We start from the raw sequence: 11,063 nt of genomic DNA on the forward strand, positions 1-11,063 counted from the left end.
TCTTTTCATTCTGAATGTTGGTGTGCGTCCATGTTTTTCCATGATTGTGTTTACGTGCATACGTGCCACTGGTCCCGCAAAACTAGAATGGGAAGCACCAGCCAGGCACATCGACAGGCCACGACAGGAGTAGCCGAAGTAGATTCTGTAGAGAAAGGAAAAGGGCATTCAGCCTCTCCGGTCTGAATTACTATAAGGCAGGAGAGTCAGTAGGTTCATGTGCTTCTGAGCTGAACATAACTGCATTTCAATGTGAATATGGAACATTCTTGGCCTTATTGTACGTCCACCTTGACGATAATGACTTAGGACTGAATCAGTCATCATTCTTGCCACTCCTGCGTATCCTCAAGATAATAAAGATAAGCAAAAAATATGGTCCCCAGGGAATATACTATTCCCTTGAATGCCGTTCAAAGTTTTTATTTCAAAGTGGACGTTAAAGAATTGTGCATCGCGTTGGCAGCTTTGTAATGAGATATCCTCGCGGAGGACTTACAGTTGGAGGAAAAGTTTAAGCAGGAAGTGAAACTGCGGACATCTTAGGCCCATTCTTTTTCTAAATCTGTCTTAATCCACACTTCTTTTTTTAAGTAAAATAATCATGCTTGTTTTTCTATGATGGTCAGTCAAGCTAAGGTGTGTTTTGTTTCCGCTCGTATGATATGGAGGATTATCTAAGATACTTGGTCTTTAAACTACTAAAATATTAAAGAAAAAGTTCATATAATTTCCGTACTCCTGAGAGCTTAATATATTTTGGTATGCTTCTCTCCGATCGAGATAATTTTTTTTTCTATCCTTCACAATTATCGCCTGATGCAACTTACGAGGTTATCTGTCACATAACTTAGAAGTTCTTATCAGTTCTTTCTCGAGGAATCACGTCATTAAACCAGAGCCTGATGACCAGCTCAAGTAATTGCTGAGGTGCGAATATTTTGAAGGATTCTCTTCAGATAAGATTAGTCATCACGGAGGAGAGGCGGGAACACGTTCATAATGTTGGCTCATTTCTACACACACACACACACACACAAATATGTATATATATATATATATATATATATATATATATATATATATATATATATATATATATACATATATATATATATATATATATATATATATATATATATATATATATATATATATATATATATATATATGATCCACGACAGAAATTGGTGAGCCATGTCTGAATGGGTAGAATACCCAGTTTCCCAGCTGTCTGAGAATATACTGCATGTCTATAGAGTTTCGTGTTTCATTGCATTATACTTGATATATACCGGCAGAATAATAGAATAGATAGCTAGATAGATAGATAGATGATAGATGGATAGATGATAGATGGCGTAAATATGGCTTCATTTGCCCACATCCATTCTCAATCTATTATGTACAATGCATCGGAAGCAGAGATCACCATCCACAGCCAAGCCCCACTGTCCAAATCTTTGGTTTGCCCTTAATCAAAGTGGACATTGTCAATACAAAGAAAGATTTTAATTCGCAAAGGCTCAAATGATTACCATAAATTTAATATAAATGAAAATATCCATAATTCATCAAATCCTATCAAAGGTCAGTTTTCTTCATAATAGGTCCAAGCTCGAAAAAAATGAATGAATATACTCTGTGATCTTTGAAATTGGGAAATACCGAACTATGCAAATTATAACCAATTTTTTTATTTTCATCATCGACCCAATTGCCAGAGTTTATTAGTTTTTCATATATCTTATTCGAGTGATGGTTGAGTGCATGCTATTCCTTCTTTTTTACATTTTTCTTTATCAATTTTCTCTGCCTACATTTTATTCCGTCATTCTGTTTATTGCTGTACATTTATGTTCATTATTCAGGACTTGTTCGAAGGCTCCCACATCCCGTGGCTGCGCTACGTCCATTAGCATGGAGATGTAGACTCCTTTGGAGTGAGAAGGTGTTAGATGAGAATGCACTCCTAATGATATAACCTCGCCGAAGGTGAATCTACACTCGTTTAAGATGCGGGCTGTTCGTCATTGCAAATTTTACTTCGTATTGTCTCGCCTTACAACCTCCTGCACTCCATTTTATGTGTCTCTCCTTCCTCCTCATCACCTCGTGTTGTATACCTTCTTTCTTTTCTTCTTTATAACTTCCATCACTCCCTCCTCCTCTTCCCTCTCCATCATCATTCAGTCACTCACTCCCGGAACACGAAGGGTTGGTTCGGAGACTCTGCTTAAGTTATACTTTTTCCAGCTGAATTCAAACCACTTTTGTACACTGACTCTCCTCTATTGCGCCATCATCTGATGGATATCCTCACTGTGCCTCCCTTCATCCCAGCTACTTCTGGTACCTCCTTAACTCCCTTGCCATAATGGCCTCATCATTTCACCCGACTTACATTCTCGCTTCTACCTCATTCATCCTCATTCCCACACTGCTTACTCCCATCTCCCTTCACCTGTCATACCACAAGTCCCCCAAACCCCACATTCCGTTTTCAGATGCTGTTGCTCCATCACCTTATTTTTTAAAATATTAACCGCCCCTCTCTCCTGGCGTACAGCATTTGCTCTCTCACCTGACTCGCCTATCGTGCGCCCTTAGATGGCTTAATCCCATTAGCTCCTTCACCTAACATTATCACTGTCACGCGTCTCACGTGACGTGTATCACTGCTCCACCCATACCTAGCTTGTAACGATGTTATTTGCGGTTTTTATGTAATTTTTTAATCATTATCGAAGAGTTCACCAAGTTATCCTCCATCTCTGCACCTTCAACCTCATTATCTCTCGTTAAATCCTAGTTCTTAGGCCTCTTTTTCTATCCCACCCTTACCATGATTATATACTTTTGTAGCAATAAAGCAATCGTTGGTGCTGGGCTGGGTCAGAATACGATTGTAGCTTGGTTTGTTTAGCCTTCAATAGCGATCGGAATATGGAAGATGCAGTTTGATTCTTGAAGATAACACGCTAAGAGAGAGGATAATTCAAGCTTGTATCCTTTACATATACAGTTTTCATTATGGATTTATGGTACTGTCATCCCCACGATTAATTATCTCGATATAAAATCATATATAAGGATATAATCCAAATTCTATACACCTACAAAGATTATAAGGATTTGCGTGGCTATTCAGTAGTAAGATGATAAACAGCACAGTTAAACACTTGGCTTGGACACAAAATGGGATCTTAATGAATGGGCGTGGGAGAATGTCAGTGAGAAACTATAAGAATAGAATGTAAGACGCTTTACAGCACGGTGAAGGGTAAAAGGAAAGGGTACAAAGGTGGAGACGCTCTCAAATAATTTACTTCACTTTCATGTTTGTAGCATGAAGATCTGAGTAGCCTTGATTTAACATAGCCTTCCATCAATATACACAAGTAAGCAATATATTTTATGTATGTGTGTGTGTGTGTGTGTGTGTGTGTGTGTGTGTGTGTGTTTTGTTTTTCTTATGTAAAACAGCCATGAATTATCTTCCGACATGAATATGTTAGTGATAAAGTAAGATTGATAGATTTCACTGTGAGTACTAATAGACGCGTGAGATAAAAAAGATACATGTAGAAATAGATAAAATGTTTAGTAAACGATTGTCCTGTTGTATAGTATTACAAATCACCAGTGAAATATACAATACTAAGAAAAGTAATTGAAGCATAACCCTTTGAACACAACACTACGACCCAAAGCCATAATAGCATGACCTTTAATTCTTACCTTCGTCTAAGTTCAAAGATCACGCCATCATACCCAAGAACCGTAGTTTTCTGTATAAGTGGTTAAAGCAGTGCGTATGACCCCCAGTTACTGCAATATGTGCCGAGGTAGTGTACGCTGCAGTTGTCTTACAGTAATCTGATACGGTGTCTTCGAAAGCTGTTAGATGAACGTAGGTCATCTGTTCTGGAAGAACGGAAGAACGTAGGTCTCGTAACTATAGCATTCTAGTTAAAGGAGAAAGTGGAATGAGAAGTGCACGAGGGGGATAGGGTAGTCAGTCTTGCGTGGTTTAAGATAACATACTGAATAGATTTGTTTCAATAATTTCCTTTACTTTAATCTCCTAACTTTAGAGACATATATATTATCTGCATGTAGTGGATCAGATTTATCCTGATAAAAGCCGCTCTCTCTCTCTTTTTAAATGTTCATCCGCAGCTTGCGATATTCGCATGAAATTATTGTTAATGCCTTTCACTTTAAACGCTTCATCACGTACACGAAGATGAACAGCAAAATATACCTGCAATGTTAGGTACTCATTCAAGCCCTCATACAGAAACAAACGATAATGATAGTAATACCTTTTCCTTTATGAGCACTCGTCATTCACCTAATTTCCTGGCCTGTATATATATATATATATATATATATATATATATATATATTCCTCCTTTCATACTTGTTCGGCGTTTCCCATGTTAGTGCGGTGGCGCCAGGAACAGATAAAGATAGGCCCTATTCGTTTACACTCACAGCAGATTCTCTAGCTGTCATGTGCAATGTATCGAAACCATGGGCCTCTATCCAGAACCAGGCCTCACTGACTTTTTCATGATTTCTCCCGGCCGCTTTGCATGACCAAGTTCAGTCCAGTAATAGCACTCTATCCCGTACACACCTTTCACCCTCTTGCATGTTCAGGCCTCGATCATTCAAAATATACACCACTCCATCCTTTATCTTCTGTCTGGTCTCCCCATCTCCATTTCCCCACCACTTCCGACACAGATATCCTTCTTGACAACCTCTCCTCGCTCATTCTTTCCCAGTGTCTAAATGATTTCAGCACACCCTCTCTAGCTCTCATAACCGCACTCTTCTTATTACCACACCTCTCTCTTACTCCTTTATTTCTTATTCAATATGTATGAATAAGTCAGTTTCTTTGATTCTTCTTACAAGTCAGCTATTTTTGAAAGCTTCAGCTTTCTCAGTTTGAAGTGCATATTTTACATACGTCTTTGTTAATGACAAAGGAGAATCATAAATCGTGGAGGAAATTCGGAATCCATTTCACAAAACGGGAATTTAACGAAATGAAACCAAAAATGACATTTTACGAGAGGTCGAGTGGATTGCAAATGCATATGTTCGTCTTCAGCTGTGCAATCTTTCTCTTCTATTTTTCATAGGATGATGTGCGTCTTTATAACTTCATGTGGTCTGTGTGTGATAGGACGATACAAGAGGGTGTATTACTGCTATTTCTATTACCCATAACATACGACTCGTTTAACTATTAGTAACTGCACTGTACCATCTTAGACGCTTCGTGTCAGGAGTGCTGGCCTTGCTTTCTGGCTCATTGGATCTAAGTTACAGGCTAGTTCCAACATCTTCCCAGACGCACCACACGCCTCTTCTGATCCTCTTTGCTTCAATTCTTTACATCCCCTCTTGCCTCCCTCCACCTTTCTAAGAATTCCATAAATATTCAAAATATTCTCAGGCGGGAGGGTTTCGTCAAGGAGGGGGTGTGTGGAGGCAAGAGGTGAAGAATTTACCCAGTGCTCACACGCTTTCTTACCCTGTTTATTTTTTTTTTTCTTAAACCTTTTCGATTCAACTCATAAAAGAGGGTGGAAAAGAAGGATGAACAATACCCACTTGCTTTTTTTTCTTACTTTTTCTCTTACATTTCACTTACATATGTATGGCTGAATCATCTGACAAAGTATATGTTCACATTCTTGAATATCCAAACCGTGACAGAATCACAGATACCATTCTGTTAGGGTAACTACATTATAGACTTTGGAGTATATCGCGGTAGATTCAAACGATTAACAAAATGCAGCAGTTATGTGTAGCGGTTAGCGTTCTCGACCATGACGCATTGACAGGCCGCCCAGGCTCGAACGCATAGGTTGCAGCAGTCGGTCAACAGTCAACCCAGCTGTTCATCCATACCTTGGGGTTGGTCGATGAAATGATAACCTGGTTCAGGCTATGGTATGTATGTATATATATATATATATATATATATATATATATATATATATATATATATATATATGACAGCTAGAGACTGAATGTGAACGAATGGAGCCTTTGTTGTCTTCCTAGCGCTACCTCGCATACATGAGGGGGGAGGGCGTTGTTATTCCATGTGTGGCGAGGTGGCGATGGGAATAAATAAAGGCAGACAGTATGAATTATGTACATGTGTATATATGTATATATCTGTGTGTGTATATATATGTATACATTGAGATGTATAGGTATGTATATTTGCGAGTGTGGACGTGTATGTATATACATGTGTATGTGGGTGGGTTGGGCCATTCTTTCGTCTGTTTCCTTGCGCTACCTCGCTAACGCGGGAGACAGCGACAAAGCAAAATAAAAATAGTAATAAAATGAAATATATATATATATATATATATATATATATATATATATATATATATATATATATATATATATTCTTTCTTTTCTTTTAAACTATTCGCCATTTCCCGCGTTAGCGAGGTAGCGTTAAGAACAGAGGACTGGGCCTTTTTTGGAATATCCTCACCTGGCCCCCTCTGTTCCTTCTTTTGGAAAATGAAAAAAAAACGAGAGGGGAGGATTTCCAGCCCCCCGCTCCCATATATATATATATATATATATATATATATATATATATATATATATATATATATATATATATATCGTTGATGGGATGGCCTTGATTAGGGCCTCAGCTGCCCGCGTCGTGTCAGCTACTATAAAAAGAAATATATATCACCAAAATCTATATCATGAATTTAAAAAAAATTGCCAGCTGTTCCGAAATGACAGCTTTTACTTCATTAGTTTACTAAGGACTTGATAATGATTGTTCTGATAATCACGTAATAACAACCCTGTCTTACTTCTGTTTATAATGTAACACGTACCAACACATCTATTTAGAAACTGCTTATAATGTCAAGTTATGTGATAAATTTTCACTCAGAGGTTAGGCTATCATAGCCAAGGGTCAAGGGTCTTACTGTCTTGCTCAAGGGTCGTATTATCATGCCTTTAGGATCGTGCTGTCGTTCTCAAGGATCGTACAGTCGTGCTGGTTGATCGAGCTTGCGTCCTTAGAGAGAGAGAGAGAGAGAGAGAGAGAGAGAGAGAGAGAGAGAGAAGTTAACGGATGAGAATCGATCTCTCCGTAGGCCAAAAGTTTACAGTAGTCAAGGATATTACTCCAAATATACTCTGAAAATCACTTACAACTGGAATAAAAAAAAAAATTACAAAACAAATGAAATAAATATTCTAAAAATCGTACAAGGGTATGAAACGACATTTTCCCTTTGACTATCCAGCCATAAAACTCGGGGTCATTAATATATAATTTTTCAAAGGCTTTGTAGGATTATGCTGCACTTCCCTGGATGGTACTACATATAGTAGGATTCGTTTTCATAAAAATGTGGTGTTAATTGAGGTTAGCTCTTGTTATTATATGATAATCCCGTCTACACACACACACACACACACACACACATATATATATATATATATATATATATATATATATATATATATATATATATATATATATATATATATATATTCGTTTACGTAAAGTGAATTTTTTTCTTTGTTTGCAGTGCTCAGTCAAGGCATTCTTTTCTGGTTTACGACATCATTGGCAAAAGGGCAAACATAAAATGTCCACTTCGTTTCCCAATATAAGATATGAATTGTATATATTCTTCTGCCATCATCTCGCTTTCCCTTGCAATAACAATGTCTGTGATGCGTTGTATATAATCTGTCCATGACTATGAAAGAAAATTTTCTATAATTTCTGAAAAAAAAACGTTTAATTTGAAAGCGCAAGTATAGTTTGCCCATTTCTTCTTAGTTCACTCTGTACGTAATAAAACATTTATATTTTTTGCTTCTCTTTAGCATCAATTTCTGGGTACGTTGGATGTTCACTTTCGTACCTACATATGAAGAAAATTATATCATAATAACGTTTTCATGCCCCTGTAGAAAACTGGAAGTTTCTTACCGTCAGGAAAAGAAAAGAAAATGAGAAAGTAAGAAAATATCACCGGCATTACTTGATTCTAAAAAGATAATCTGTCACGTCCCAGATGTAAATTTGCTTAATCTCATCCCTGTAAAATTCTGCTGGTTGACCGAGCGAACAGAAACATGCACCCCTTCGTAAGTTCCCCCATCTCAGCTGTAAATACACAAGAGACATGAGATCATTTGACATTACTCGCGTCAAGTACTGCAAACTGTCTTCAGAATACCTGTTGTGGCGAGGTTGATAGTGCAACACAAGGCCCACGCAGCGCGTAGGTCTACCCTCATCTCTAGATAAAGCGGCCTGAGGCCCTTGTCAACCTTCGACTCAACTTCCAGAACTGACCCGACTATCCGCCGGGACCAATAACTCTCACTCCCTCAAGCTCCTATTTCTTCTCTGGGTGTTCCGAGTGCGTCATTTTGATGTCAGGTACGGCTTGAGCAGTAGGTTCATCTCTAATGGCTTATTCAACTGGTTTCAGCGGACACACAAGACAGGTTCAAAAGTGCCTTCGTTGGTCATTCATATGATGGACTGTCTCATCCAGAGGACTTAATCATGTATTCATCAGTTTGATCTTACTGTTTTCAATTGAGAACACAAAATCTCGGTCATAAAAAACAGTAGGGTAATTAGATCTCAGAGATGATGGTAAATGAATTATATATATATGTATGCTTTTGAGTCCCTGTAATTCACTTTCACTTCATTATTCGAGGAAGGAGATCACTACCTCAGGGCGAGAGGTCGCGGCCCTCGTCGACAACCAGAACACTCGCCAGGGGTGCGTTTGGGGTGGGTTGAGGGGGGAGTGGGGGGTACCCGGAGTGTTTGTGGAGCGCAACCTTCCCGTGTGGTGTGTGGCGGACAACTGGCGAGGCACGGCCGATGCCGAGGAAGAAGGAGGCCAGGCCGCTCAGAGGTGCTGCTTATTGGCCGCCTACCAAAGTTCGAATCTTTTTTTTATCATTATTATTCAGAATCAACCTTCAGCCATAGAATGAAAAATGTTGTGTATGTATTTTGTCTTTATTCTCCCTTTTCCCATCAGAGAGCAAGAGGGAGAGTAATCATTACAAGGGGATCCTTCTCATCTGTTTAATAAAGTAGAACAAGTGACGTCGAATTCTTCAAGGAGGGTTTGGAGTCCATATGGCTCAGGGACCTAAGTGAAAGCCGGGATATGTAAAAAAAAAAAAAGTCACTTTATCTTTTTTTTTTGTTTAAAAAGTTTTTTGAAATATTTTGAAATATTAGCTCCCTCTGGAGGGAGATTATGTATCCCTCGATCGTGTTTTACCCTGAAAGGTCTGTGATGAGCAAGTCAGCTCATGTACGTTGGCGGAAAGCGGAGATAATGTGATATATAAATCCCTGGTAGGCTTACAGCCGGTACTATGCTCGATTACCCTTATATGATATAGTAAACGATATTAATTTTTTTTTTAACTCAGTAGCTCCGTCTCGAGGAAGCAATACACAGGGTAGAAATAACGTCTGTCAGTGCCTACGTGCACACTATCCTGCTGGTTTCCTTGACATTTTTTGCATATTCTTTCCTGCTTCTGTGATTTCATGATTTTTTCTTATAAATTTGACTTTGATGATCATCTAAATCCGTAAGTGTTCGTGTCCGGTAATGTTAACTATTCTACATCCTTGAGTCACAACTTCATAGTCATACTTTATGTCATATCTTCATTATTCACGTGACTGGATTTTCCAGGAAGAAAATGAACGTATTTTCTGTTCATTCTGTTTCGATGAGGGATGAGACGTTCTTAGAAAGGGAGTATCATTTGACGTTGATGGTCATAATGACTCTGGTAGACATAGTTACTGTTCATATTTCCTTCCTCTTCTTCCTCTCCTTCTTCTTCTTCTTCTTCTTCTTCTTCTGTTTTTCTCCTAACCTATGATTGTCATCCATCCTTGTTTTCACTCAAGTGGACATATTCACAGTAACATTCATATCTTCATCTACTGTTCATTCGTTCATGCAGTATACTCAAGCTAATCTGCATACTTAGTTTTACACTCAAGCTCACGTTCATGGTCATACTTATACCCTTGTTCATACAAACACTTGCTCTTACACTAGCGAACATACGCTCACTAGGACGCATCCAAGCGTTCAGCTCTTACTCCCACTCTGAACGGTGCGGACAAAGGGAAAAATAAGCCTTGTTAGAATTGTGTTCTGAGAATGAAAAAAAGAAAAGAAAGTGGCCCACTTGAGATGGAAGGAATGACTCGTTGACGCCCAAGAGCCTAGGAGAGGCTGGGCAAAAGGGTGAGTGTGAGGAAAAAAAAAAAAAAAGAATATCGGAATGGAGAAGCTTTTCAAGGAAGGATAAGCTTGAGAAGCGAAGTTAGGGAGTGGGTCAAGCGAGGGATTCGTGAAGGAAGGGAGACTTTAGGGAAAAGGAAGGGTAAGAGAGTGGAAAGGGAAGAGAAATATAGGCATGTGGAATTCGTGAAGCATAGAGGGAATAAAGGGAGACTAAGACAGAAGGGACGAAATTAAGAGACTGAGATATGTGTAGGAGAGGAAAGAGGGGAACATTCTTGAAAGGAAGGGAAGAATGGATAAGCCAGGTGGACAGAGAGGTACAGGAAGAGGTCACTAGTGGAAGGAAGAAGAAATGAGAAGTCAAAGAGGATGTTAGATTAGTGTGGCACTTGTAAAGTAAAACAGAGAGAGAGAAGGAGGGAAAGAGAGGGCACAATAAAGAAGTGGAGAACGAACTAGGAGGGGAAGCACGAGCAGAGCAGGATAACACCAGGAGAAGACAAAAGGAAGGAGAGAGAGGAACCAGGAACAAGAAGGAGAGAAAGATCTCGACTTTTAGGAGAGGGAAGACCCGACAGCCCTTGAGCACGGTGCCTTTGACCTTACCCTTGGGAGATACGAGTGAGAGGCGAATGGAAAGGATAGCAGAAAAATTGGAGGACAGGAGTCGAAAGACAGGGAAGAAAGCCGGAGATCAAATGGGATGAGGAGTAGAGT

The 11,063-nt window shown here is 39.0% G+C and overlaps 1 protein-coding gene across 1 annotated transcript in view; it reads right to left on the minus strand.

Moving 5' to 3' along the window:
* The window catches only part of LOC139759553 (uncharacterized), a 143,285-nt gene extending 134,382 nt beyond the window's left edge, over window positions 1–8,903 (minus strand). The window contains exon 1 of the mRNA XM_071681817.1: window positions 8,277–8,903. Coding sequence (XP_071537918.1) covers window positions 8,277–8,337 — 61 coding nt within the window. The 5' untranslated portion in view covers window positions 8,338–8,903. The remainder of the gene's footprint in view (window positions 1–8,276) is intronic.
* Between the last annotated feature and the right edge of the window lie 2,160 nt (window positions 8,904–11,063).

The sequence above is a fragment of the Panulirus ornatus genome, chromosome 33, assembly GCF_036320965.1.
Source record: "Panulirus ornatus isolate Po-2019 chromosome 33, ASM3632096v1, whole genome shotgun sequence".
In the NCBI taxonomy this organism is placed as follows: domain Eukaryota; kingdom Metazoa; phylum Arthropoda; class Malacostraca; order Decapoda; family Palinuridae; genus Panulirus; species Panulirus ornatus.